At 45.0% G+C, this 12,800-nt stretch overlaps 1 protein-coding gene across 1 annotated transcript in view; it reads right to left on the reverse strand.

Moving 5' to 3' along the window:
* SLIT3 (slit guidance ligand 3) overlaps window positions 1-12,800 on the reverse strand; it is an 811,508-nt gene that overhangs the window by 39,277 nt on the left and 759,431 nt on the right. Inside the window, exon 30 of the mRNA XM_030572932.1 lies at window positions 11,471-11,608. Within this exon, the coding sequence (XP_030428792.1) occupies window positions 11,471-11,608 (138 nt within the window). The remainder of the gene's footprint in view (window positions 1-11,470; window positions 11,609-12,800) is intronic.

A 12,800-nucleotide genomic window follows, 5' to 3' on the forward strand; every position in this document is an offset into this window, starting at 1 on the left:
TTTAGCACTCTGGCAGCATTTCCAGGATCTGAGATTCAAACACCGTATTGTATTGTGACTCCCCAAGTCTAATAAACCACATGGCATTGTGATTCCCAGCTGCTCACAGATATTTGGAGGAGGCCTCTTCAAATTACATGCATGCAAATAGGGTACCATTAGGCAAGGGACTGAGCCAAAACTCCAGATCTGATTCTCACCTTCCCCTATACACCCCCCCCCCTTGAAACATTTCAGATTCAGACTTTGCAGCTTGGCCTATCTCTATTTTTACAACAGCAGCCATGAGGCCAAAGCCCTGCTTTTAAATGTTTTAAAAGGTCTGCTTGTTTGCTTTACAGTAGGGCTGTGTCTATACTGCAATCCAAGGTAGACATGGATAGACATATCCCTGCTAGAATGGCTAAAAAGAGTGGTAGAGGCTGTAGTGTGCGCTTCAGCATGAACTAGTGGTACAAGCAAGCTGAGTGTAGGGTGGTTCGGCTGGGTCCCGTTCCCTCTGGGGCAGCGGGGAATAACACGAGTTGCTACTTCGGTCAGGTGTGCCGGGGAACTAGCCTGGCTGTGCGGCAAACAGTCCGTAGCTCAGGCCCTCAGGCAGGGGCTGAACAAACAGTTCACTATGAGCAAGCCCAGGCCCTGGGTCAGAGCGGGTCAACAAACAGTCAGTGGCCCTGAGCAAACAGTAGAACAGCAAACCCCAGGCTCCAGGCTCCACGCAGCCTGGGAGAGGGGGAGTCTGCCATCCATGAACTGGGTGGCAGGGGGGACGCAGGCCCACCCACTCCACTGCGTCCCAGCTTGGGTCCCTAGCAGCAGCAGCAGCAGACCTGCTGCTGTGTCAGTGGGGATCCTGGCCACAACACACTGACATTGGCTTTGGCGGTGTTGCAGACTGACTAGGGTCGGCTGTCCCCAGGCTACTTCCTATCTCCCCTTCTAGAGGTACCTGGGTCTGGATGGCATCCTCCAAGGGGTCACACACCATGGGCTCCTCGGGGTAAATGGTGAGCAGCAAGCTTGGCAGCATCTCTGGGCTGGGGTTAGCATCAGACATTGGCTGGTCTGGCCAGTCCTCAGGTCAGCTGCCGATTGCCGTGGCCTCCCAAGCGGGAGCTACGCCACAGGCATCTGCCCTCTCTGGTGGCTGTCTTCCAATTGAGCTCTGGGGTCGGACTTTTATACTTTCTGGCCTGCGCCTTGACCTCTGAGGGGTGGGTGCAGGGTTCGCTGGCTCCTCTCACTTTGGCATCCAGAGAGTCTCGTCCCCCCTTCAGGAACCAGACCGCCTTGCTACACTGAGGACCCTCGGTATGTACTCATGTTGCTAGCCCAATGCTTACACTGCTGTGTCTACAGTGCTATTTTTAGCTGCGCTAGTGTGGGTGAAGCTAGCATGGGTATGCCTACTTAAGCTGCAATCACACCCCAGACTGCAGTGTAGACATACTCTCTATGTATAAAGTGTAAAAAAAAGAAAAAAAGAAGTGTGCGATCTCTAGCCATGTGACCAATTTCTGAAACTTATCAAGACTAAGGCACTGACACCATGTTATTTGCTGGGCAGTTTCCTAATGATGCTGCTTCTAGCAGCCACAGGAACATCAGATCCCTCTTAGGTGAGCTTCTGGTTATGTAAAGGACTGAAAAAGTTCTGAGGACAGTAAGGTCTGCAATAATTAGAGGTGACTGAAAACAGGAATATCATATCTGAGCACTCATGAAAGCTGAGGTGGGGAGAGGAATATTTTGATCCAGAGCCATACTTCGTGTCTGACTTTATCTGTTTAATAGGCCAAATCTGTGCGCCAAAATAATGCATACGCACATGAACTTTGGATCTGATCTGGCCTTTGAGGCTTGGGCCCACATCTACAACCACAGCTATGGTTCAATTTCCTGTGTTGTTTCCCTGACTTCATTATGTCTGGAATTTGTTGCAAACTACTTGCTTTTCTCCAACAAGCTGGGATGATGAAACTTCACTGAAATATCAAAAACAATATTGTGGGGGTGGCAGGAAGGGAAGGGAGAGTGTAAAAAACTGCAGTGATCTTACAATGTAATTCTACTTGACAAACTAAACATAAAAAGCAGATTGAACATTTCTACCCAGTATGCCCACTATGCTCATAGCATCCATGAGCACTGCTAGGCTGCCACATTAAGCAGACAGTTTGTTAATCCCACTGAGACGCTCAAGCAGAAAAGCACATCAATGCACCTGCTGCATGCCCTGAAGTTCCTAATTACAGTAGCTTTCCAAAACCAACAAAACCTTTGTGCTAATGAACACAGCATAAAGTTCTGCAACCACTTGGAACCACTGGAGCTTGTGAATAACAAATGAAATGATGAAAAATCTTTGCTCAGTGCATGGAGAATGCAAACAGAACTCTGCTGTTATGTATGCTCAGTGCTCAGAGATGCTTCACATTCCAACCACAGTCTCAATCCCCTTTTTGATAAGAGAGTTATGGAAGACATATGCATACACACTAAATGCTAGAATACCCAGTACAGTTCTGGAGAATTAAAAGCCAACCATTCCTGCTGGGAATTTCCTGCTCTGCAGGGAAATTCCACCGAATAACAGTTCTTATTAAAGAAACAAACAAACAAACCAAACTCTCTTCCTGTAAGCAGATGAAACCTCCAGGCTCCACGACTATATATGGAAAACATCCCCAACTGAAGTTAGAATACAATCTTAATCCCTTTACCAAGCAGTACTACTAGGAGTGCAATGGTTGTTAGCAAATAGGACAGCTGTTATGTATTCTATAGAAACTTCAGCTTAGACATGAATTTACTTTTGTTGAGATAGAAGTTAGTAAAGAAATTTGGGTTATGGCATCCTCTACTCTTTATTGTTGATTTCCTCATGGGTAATTTACCAGAGAAAGGAAATAGTTAACATCTCACTCAACACGTGGCATGAGTGCAAAACACTCTAATATTTCACTGCAGTGATAGAATGATGTTGGACTTACATCTAGTGATGTTTCAGTAGGCAGTCAACTGGGGCATCTTGGTACCATACACTAGAGGTATTTGTATCTGAGGAAATGTGGATGGGTCAAGTTTTGACGTCTATTGAAGCTAATGATATTACTCTGGATTTACACCATATTTGAGAGCAGAATTTGGCCCAGTATTTTACAAACAGAAGAGTAAGTAAAGTACAAACGTTGATTACATTTTGGATTCTTCACTTGAACCTGCTTCTGCAGCACTCCTGCTTTCACAGCCAGTAGAAGGATATCCCTGGTTTGGGAGAAATGCAGATGCAAGAGGGAACCTCCGCTTTCCTTTTTCTTTCTTACAGTTAGTTTCCTGTCCTTTTCTTTGGGCAAATAAGCTTGAAAGAATAAGCCAGTGGCTAAGGGCTGGAAGGAGTAAGCAACTGAGCTCTACCTACTTCAGGAGGCAGCCAGTGGGACCTAATGATCTCCCGACCCCCATCCACACAGTTTATACAAACAGTCTGCTAAGTTTGAGTTGTACCACAATAATCCTCTTGTTAACTCTCTCCCAAATCCACAGCCTGGCCCTGTACATGGCGGCGTCATTACCGCAGACAGGAATCTATTACATAGAACTGTGAGGTGGGAGTGGGGAAAGAGGTGGCAAAATACTGTTCAGCAGGCCTGGCCTTCAGTATTCAGGCTGCCTCCGCCTACTTTACAATGTGTATCACCCCTGGGATTGCTCTGGTCCAAGGCTAGCATGACACAAAATTCAAATATACTGATGTGGCTAAACACTCTTTCTTCCTTGTCAGCCACCATCATCTCACTGGGCTTTCCAGGATAAATTGCATTTCAACACTTCTCTTATTGTATTACCAAATGCTTCCCTCATCTGCCACACAAACGCAGCCACATTACACAGCCGGACTCCACATGTGCACAGAAGTACTGCCTCAGAGCAAATGCTCTTCTCTTAGGGAACAGTGCCGGGGACAGCAGTAGTTAATTAGGAATCTGTTTCTTTCCCATTGCTTGGAGCTGATGCATTGTGCTTTCGGGGGGTCACAGTGACAGTATTTAGCACAGGCTAAGGGGAACATTGCTCTTGGAGCCCTCTGTCTGTCTACCCAGACTGCATAGTTTTGCAGAGGGACTGGACAACCTATTAATATATTTTCCCATTTAAACAAAAAAGTGTCCTCAAAACTGTAGTCTAGGAGGCAGCGCTGCTGGGCAAACATAAACCACCACTTATTTATATTTTGCTCCTGAGGAGTATACTGAGCATGTTGCTAGCATAGCATTATGTTCAATTCATCAGCGGAAACGAGGGTGGCCAGCTAGAAATTTCTGAAGTGGGAAGTCCTCCCCAGGGAAATTGTTCTCTTCCCAAAACTTGGTTCAGTCTGGTGCATGCCAAAGACAAATACGCACTTTAAAACATTTCTGATGAGTAGCAGGCTAAAAAGTTCTCTTTGGCAACTGTGAGTTAGTTGTATCCTGAGAAGCGGTGTCACTCCATCTGAGGCAAGGAACGCAGTCTTCAGTTGGGTAGCAGAGTTTTTCCACGAGCTCTAGTTACTCCCCACAAGCTCCATTCCAATTACTTTACTGGGCAATACACCCCTTACATTTTCTACAATGGAGTTATTTGAGGTCCAGTCTCCAAGAAGGTAAGGGAAGAAAAAGAGTAACAGTGCTGTCAGAAGCTAACCTAGATACACAAAGGAGCACTGCTAACATGTCAGCTTGCTTGCCAATTTAACCCAGCTGCCACAGTAGCTCAGACCTATGGATGCCGAGGCTTGACTGATTATTAGTACTCTTGTCAGTTTCAGCCAGGGAACTAAGGAAAGCTGGAGGACTAATCAAAGCAGATTCTAACAGCAGTCTCTACAACTGCAAGCCAGATACTAGAATGGACAAGCTCAGTTACAGAGACAAAGTGGGCGAGGTAATATCTTTTATTGGACCAACTTCTGTTGGTGAGAGAGAGAAGTTTTTGAGCTACACAGAGCTTTTCCTCAGCTCTGGGAAAAGTATTCAGAGTGTCCCAGGTAAATACAAGTTTGATATTAGCTCACCCACCTTGTCTCTCTACTATCCTGGGACTGACATGGCTACATCAACACTGCATACAACAATGGAACATGTCCAGTTAGGACAGTCTCCTGGTTTCATTGTGTGTCAGATTGTCGTCTCAAATCAGGACTCTTCTGATTGGCTGGTGAATGCTCTAACTGGGCAGTTGAAAGTGAATCTCTAGCTGGGGCCAATTCAGTGGGAAGCTACCACTGCTGTCCTAGTGTCAGCTAAAATGGACGCTTTAAATGTCTTAGGTTGTCCCACACATTAATGATAGTACTAGTATCTCAGCACTGATTCCTTGTTTAGCCTAGTGTCAGCTGTTCTGTTTTGTCTGAGAGAAATAATTCAGGTAGAAGCCTGTATATTTTCATGTGAATTCAGGAAAATCACCTGGCCCATACCAGCCTCCACTAACAAAGAGGAAGTGCTACAGGAAGCTGTTTTGCCTGTGGTCAGTGTCTCGCTCAAAGATTTCTAAAGCATTCTAATGCCCAAATCTCCATATGAATCACTGGGTAATTTAATCCCTGCAATCACATCCCATTTACTGGCTCTCAGTGAGCTGTAGCTGTTCAGCTACTAGCATCAAAAAGTTACACTACACACAAGTGTTTGTCAGGGGCTTTTTGTATATTCAATGATTGGAAGTCAAAGTCTGGCCCTTCTTGTCCAAGCTGCCTGAGTCTACGGGGCTATATAATCCTTGTTTATTTGAATCATCACTGTTGAATTTTCTGCAGTGAAATATCACAAGGGGGAGCTCTGAAACAGCCACACATTGGAGAAAAACACCAGCATGGTTTATGCAAAGCTCAGCAGAGTTAATATATGTTTCCCCTCTGAAGCAACGTTTAGCAGAACAACACTGCTGTTCCACGGATTGCTAAAGGGAACACTTGACAAGTCAGATTTTGCCCAATAGGGTTACATGAACTGTAGAAACAGAGTTCATCCACAGGGTAAACAAATCATACTGTGGACAGAAGATACATAGAAAACATTTCAGGAAGAAAAGCATATCAAGTATTTGAAAATCACACTAAGTAATAAGCTACCTTAAAGTACTTCACATAGAGTAACCAAAAATTAGCAATTAATAGCTCACACCATAATGAAATGACTGATGTGAATGCACACTACTAATTCCTACTGGATGGAATCAGAAGTCCTAGACTGCTATAGCTAATGGTGATTGTCCCTTGTTCAAATATGCTTGCTCAGCAGAGGAATATGGGTTTTAACCCCATGATTACTGCCCCATCCATGTGACCATGATGTACAGCACAGTCATAACCACAAAGCTGTTAGGGAACCATGCATTTATTACAATAGTATAGACACAACTATTGACTGATTATTCTGTACACTCACTGAAAGGCTTTCTGATATTTAGCCAAACATGTCTGTGCTCAGTTTCATCTCATACCTCCTTAGTTATCTTTCCTAGCCCCCTCAAACCTTCTCTCCCTCTGTCAGTATTTAAACATTTGCAAAGTTATCCTATCCTCTTAGTAGTTTGATGCCTGTGGCATATAGCACTGCACATCTTGCAAATGCACAGGAGGTGATTCTGCATGCCTGCATATCACAGATCTGAACTCTGTCCCTCAACATGTTTGCAATTACAATCTTAACAAAAAAGGTCACACTCCCATTCAGAGCTGTGCGCTTTGAAACTACAAAAGGCCAGCGGCATGAAAAGAATAATGAGCAGATAGTTTTTGTTAGCAGAATTTTAATACTCCTTATGAAAGAGATCAGATACAGTTCTGGATGGACAGTGAGAGTGGACTAACTCCAAGAGCTTAAGGCAAATTCAGTCTCCACCGCCCATTCAGCCCATAAGCCTCTTCTGAGACTGCTGGGATGTGAGGCAGTCAGTGATCGTTGTGATATGGTGATGTGAATACCACTAGGATCTGAGCTGAAACAACCAAACTCATTTCATACAAGTTGTCAGTAGAGCTCGAATCTACATTTCAAGGTAATTTATAAGAACTATATGGAAAATCTCAGAAGCTGATTTCTAAGGGTATGTCTACATCTACAATTTTGCAGCGCTGGTTGTTACAGCTGTATAGGGCCAGCACTGCAGAGTGGTCACACTTACAGCAACCAGCGCTGCAAGTGGTGTTAGATGTGGCCACACTGCAGTGCTGTTGGGCGGCTTCAAGGGGGGTTAGGGGAACGCGAGAGCAAACCGCGGGTAAGCAGGTCTCCTTCCCTGCGGTTTGCTCCAGTGTTCCCCGAACACCCCCCCCCCAAGCAGGTCTCCTTCCCCGCGGTTTGTTCTCGCGTTCCCCGAACCCCCGTGCAAGCAGGTCTCCTTCCCAGCGGTTTGCTCCGGTGTTTTTTGAACCCCCGTGCAAGCAGGTCTCCTTCCCCGCGGTTTGTTCTCACGTTCCCCAAACCCACGTGCAAGCAGGTCTCCTTCCCAGCGGTTTGCTCCGGTGTTCCCCGAACCCCCCTGCAAGCAGGTCTCCTTCCCAGCGGTTTGCTCCGGTGTTTTTTGAACCTCCGTGCAAGCAGATCTCCTTCCCCGCGGTGTGCTGTTGCGTTCCCCGAACCCCCCTGCAAACCACGGGGAAGGAGATCTGCTTGCACGGGGGTTAGGGGAACGCGAGAGCAAACCGCGGGGAAGGAGACCTGCTTCCCCGCGGTTTGCTCTCGCGTTCCCTGAACCCCCCTGCAAACCGCGGGGAAGGAGACCTGCTTGATTACCAGAGAGGCTTCCTCTGGTATGCTGGGATACCTGTTTATTCCACGGAGGTCAAGAAAAACGCTGGTGAGTGTTTACACCTGATGACCAGCGCTGGATCACCAGCGCTGGATCCTCTACACCCGAGTTTCAACGGGTGTACGGCCAGCGCTGCAAACAGGGAGTTGCAGCGCTGGTGATGCCCTGCAGATGTGTACACCTCCTAAGTTGCAGCGCTATAACTCCCTCACCAGCGCTGCAACTTTGTGGTGTAGACAAGGCCTTAGACAGTCCTTCCTCACAGTGATTTATTCACTGCATGGAATCGTAGGAATTTAGAATCAAAGCTTGCGGGTGGTGGTTTAGTCAAGGGCAATGGGCTGAGGAGCAGGAGATTTGGGTTCTAAAATTCTGGCTCTGCTATTCATTTGCAATGTGAACATAAGGAATTCCCTTAAGCTCTCTGTGTCATTTCCTCCTCTGTAAAATGAGGCTAATGCCGCCTACCCACTTCATCCTATGGCTGAAAAGTGCTGTATCAGGGCTAATCATTAGGGCTGTGCAGAAAACGGTAAAGCCATTTGATGGTGGCTTTTGATATTTGGAAATCCGGTTTCATTCTGATTTGGAACAACAGCCAAAGATTTGAAATTCTCCACAAAAGGGAAGGGAGCCCCAGCTGGGGGACAGGCTGCATATGGGCTGTTCTAGAGCTATGGGTCCTGGGCACTCTAGGGTCCCCAGCTCAGGGGCAGTCCACCTGCTGAGTTGTGGAGGACCTAGGATACTAGAAGCCCCACTTTGTGGCAGACCACTAAGTGAACTGCAGAGGTGCCTGACTGCTTAGGAGCTGGGTTTCTCAGGCTCTTGGACTGCCAAACAGCTGGAAACCTGAAAGTCCAGGCTGCCAAGGAGCTGGGCAGGTGAGCTTGCAGGAAATCAGAGAAGTTTCCATCAGAACTCTACCTGGGTTCCGTTGCAATGGGGTCAAAACTGAAATATCTCCATGAAACATTTCATTTTTGACTCATTTACATATAGATAGGAAAATGTTCTATCATAGAATTTCCAACCAACTCTATTCAGTATATGATCCTTAGTGTGATTTTTTGAAGACACACTCTCAAATGCTTGTTAGTACCTCCCTCTTGAGCACCAACTGAGAGACATTCCTTAAAAAGCAGAACAGATCACCACTCTAGCTGGGGTCTCCTAGAATCACCACCAACTGATAACTGGCTTGAGTTGGATTTGAATAGGCAGTGTAGAGGTGCATGAGTCTGCAGTCCAAATCCTTGAATATGCTAACAAATAGCAAGGCTATTCAGTGATTAAAATTCTACCAAGAAAATGTCTACCTCGTACCCTCTCTAGCCCAAGTATTGATGTAGTCACCAGGGGAGTTAAGCAGAGAACGGAACATGATGGAAAAGGTTTGCCTAAGAAATTTAGGGGTTTCTCTTATATTTGTAAGATTTGGTCCTGTGAAATTGCTGCTTACTTTGCTGTAAATACACTGTCAGTTCAATAGGAGGCTGACTGACTTGCAGTAAAAATACTTGTTGAGGAAAAAAGAATAAGGATGAAATAGAAGAATGAAAACACTGCTATGCACAGAATAAATGCCCATGCAATTTTTGTTTTGTCCAGGCTGATCTTTTCAGGTATTTCTCTCTCTCTGTTTGTTTCAAATACAGAAAAGATTCAGTTGGAAGGAAGCCAGCATCTAACCTCAGGCACTGATTAGTGAATCCGTTTGGAGAAGCACTCTCATCAGACAGCAAGATTTTCAGAAGTCTGATATATCGGCAGCTGTCAGAGTTGGAGACTTGAAATGCACAGGCTGACTTGTGCAGAGTTCATCCACCCACAGACACAGAACATTCAGAACCCTATCTTTTGAGGGCTGGATCTGCTGTGGGTGAGTCGGTATACATATCTCAGCTGAAAAGGCTAGACCTCCACGTGACCTAACATCCCAGTTGTTTCTCTGATGGAACTTGCATGTTCTCTAGTGAGGTGTGTGCAGGACATGGAGCCAGGATCTCATGAGGTCTCATTACAGCTCCGCGTAACAGAAGAGACATTTCCACAAACAGGTGAAGTTTCACAAACAGGTTATTTGGTAACAAAACATGGAAAACTGTATAACTCGGCACACCACACAATCCAGTTTTCACAGGAAAATTTTACAACAACAGTATCAAGAGAAATCCCTGACATTTTCTGTTCTAAGTATTTTACTCACCTGCTCTGTGGATGTGTGTGTCAGCAAGCACAAGTGTTTTGTGTGTGGCTATTAAACTACACACAGATATAATAAAAAAAATACACGGAGTTGTCTTCAAAGCATGACACTAATCATCCAAGTGACAACTTCACTCTCCTCTTTCCCTGCCTTATAATCACTTTCTGTTGTCTTGACTCAATGTAGAACTGATCCTACAATCCTACTGATCCTACCCACTTCCTGGTGCAATAATTACTAATTGCACTGTTCCACGGATTTCAAAGGGACAGCTCACAGTATTAAGTGCAGTGCTGGTTACCAGGTGTTTGCAGAACTGACTCCTTACATTGCAAATTCTTTGAGTAGGGAATAAGTCTTTATAGGGTATGTGAAGAGCCATATATCTAGTGCTAGACACATGCACAGAGTGTATATGGGCCTGATTCTGATCTCACTGTCACCAGCGAGAATCAGGAGTCTATGGAGTTCCACAGACATAAGCAAGATGAGATGTAGAAAAGAAATCACTCCTGGATTTTATATGCCAAGCTTTTTCTCCATATGAATTTTATGGACAGTTTACAGAACCTTCTAAAATGGGAATGGAACAGAATGAGTTAGGCCACAATAAGAGTCTGTATACAGAAAAGCCAAAGGATTGTTTTTGGTTTTTGTTTTAAATGAAGGCTACAGGCATTACCCTCACAAGCAGGTTTTCCATTTCCCTCTGTTTATTGGGGTAAAGTACAGGTTTCCTAGTAAGTGTGTTTACCCCTTCCGCCTGCTTAGGTGTTTGCAGATTTCCAGCACTGTAAGCTTCTTTCTATAATCCCCTTTCCTAGAAAGGCCAGATAATGTATGAGGGCTATAGCTGTTAGAGCAAGTGACAACAGGAACTCTAGCTCTCTCACTGGATGTGTAAGCACAACCCTTTATCTGCTCTAGTACACCAGAGCGTGGAGAGCCACCACCTCAGAGTGACATTTCATCCTCCTGTACATGTTTTTCAGCTTCTCTGCCACTTTGCCCCACTTCCATAGCCCACATCTTGGTGGCAAGTTGGGCTTGATGCGATTCCTCTTAGCTGACAGCACTGCTGTGCCTCTGTCAGACAGAGGGGTCACTGCAGAGTGATACAAAGCAGTCTCATTTACCTGCTGAGTGGACAGCTCCTCTCCTACCCCTCCAAGCTCTCCTCATTGCTGCTGGCCCAATGCTGAAATCTAGGTCGCTCACATACTAACAGAGTATTGGACAATATGCCGGGCCCTGAGATCTTTTCTATTTTCCAAGTAAGGAGAGAATACTTGAGTATCTGGCCCCAGCCCATCTGCAAGATTAAGAGCACTGAGCCACCAGTTCACACAGTAAATTATGGATAAATACCATATCTAGACGCTAGTTTGAGCAGCTGTAGGAAGAGACCAGATATTATGCAGAGAGTACACACAGTTTGAATGATGAGCACAACTCTCTGCTTACCTGAACCCTTGGGGGCAGACACAGGTGTAGCCATTGACTGCATCTACGCAAACTGCACCATGGCGACATTTGTGGCTCACACAATCATCATCGTCAGTTTCACAGTGTTTGCCACTGTAGCCAGGTAGGCACTCGCATCTGAAACACAAGGAAGATCACCATCAGAAGGCTGTATCTTTAGCATCCATCGTGATAACACACACACAGGTCAATGTCCGATTTGATCAAGGTATATGGTTCATGGTGTAAGAATGGCAGAGAAAACACTCTTAGAACAGTCAAAGAAAGAGCTAAACATTAACTTTCAGAACTGCTTGAGCTCCTTTGACTGCTGATGTTACACATCTTAGGGCATCAAAGCAAATACTATACCATATAAAGTCCCTTTTCCAAGCTGCTAAAGAGTGGCATTGCATGGTCATGCACATGCCTTCTTTTGATATATGAGATAACTAAGTTCACTTGGCTAAGCTTATAAAAGTGTTTGACATGTTACTGACTCAACATTTAGAAGGATTCTACTTTCTACTTTTAACAGCATCTACTCAGCTGAGTCCCAGCAGGAATGCCGAGCACAGAGGTGACATACAGGAGTGTCATTTTGGAAGCCTGCCTGGGAGATCCCAGGCAATGGAGGCCAGATACATTGCAGAGGTAGTACAGTCCATGCAAGAATGGGAAAAGAGGATCCTAATCATTACTCTTTTATGATTTGAGCTTAATTCGTAGCAGCCACTAGGGACAGAGAGGTCTTCAGCCTTCAGACAAAAGAGAATGTGCACACAAATCATAAATGAAATCATGTAAATGACTTTGAAAGGCAAAAGCAAATTTAAAGGAGGTGATCATCAGTTTTTAGTCCACCACCTGTTTGCTTTTTCATGGCAGATACTCTATGAGAGCAGTAACAGAATGTTTCCAAATCACACCTCCTGCTGAAATACTGATGCAATGCCACTTTCCTGCCATTAGGTGGCAACTCACTCCTAGGATGAAATGATATGGGATGCAACCAAAACTGCAAGCGTCGGCTTTTTTATTATTTTTTATTACAGTTGTTAAGTTTGTTGTGTTAAGGTTGTGTCAGCATTTCCATTATAAACCCTATTTTCAGAGGTTTGTAACTTGACCATAAAAATGTGCTCTAGGCTGAAATTTGGCATCCAAGGTCTCAGGCCAGGAACAGATCTTTTTGGAAAGTTGAGCAGACTCTTTCTAGCCTGTGGACACTAAATTTTAGTCTGGCTTGAAGGCATTTTAGTCCATAAACCACATTTCACTTCTCCCAGCTGGATTTTATTCCACAGCTGGAAAATAATAAGCATATCAC

This window comes from Gopherus evgoodei, chromosome 8 (assembly GCF_007399415.2).
Source record: "Gopherus evgoodei ecotype Sinaloan lineage chromosome 8, rGopEvg1_v1.p, whole genome shotgun sequence".
In the NCBI taxonomy this organism is placed as follows: domain Eukaryota; kingdom Metazoa; phylum Chordata; order Testudines; family Testudinidae; genus Gopherus; species Gopherus evgoodei.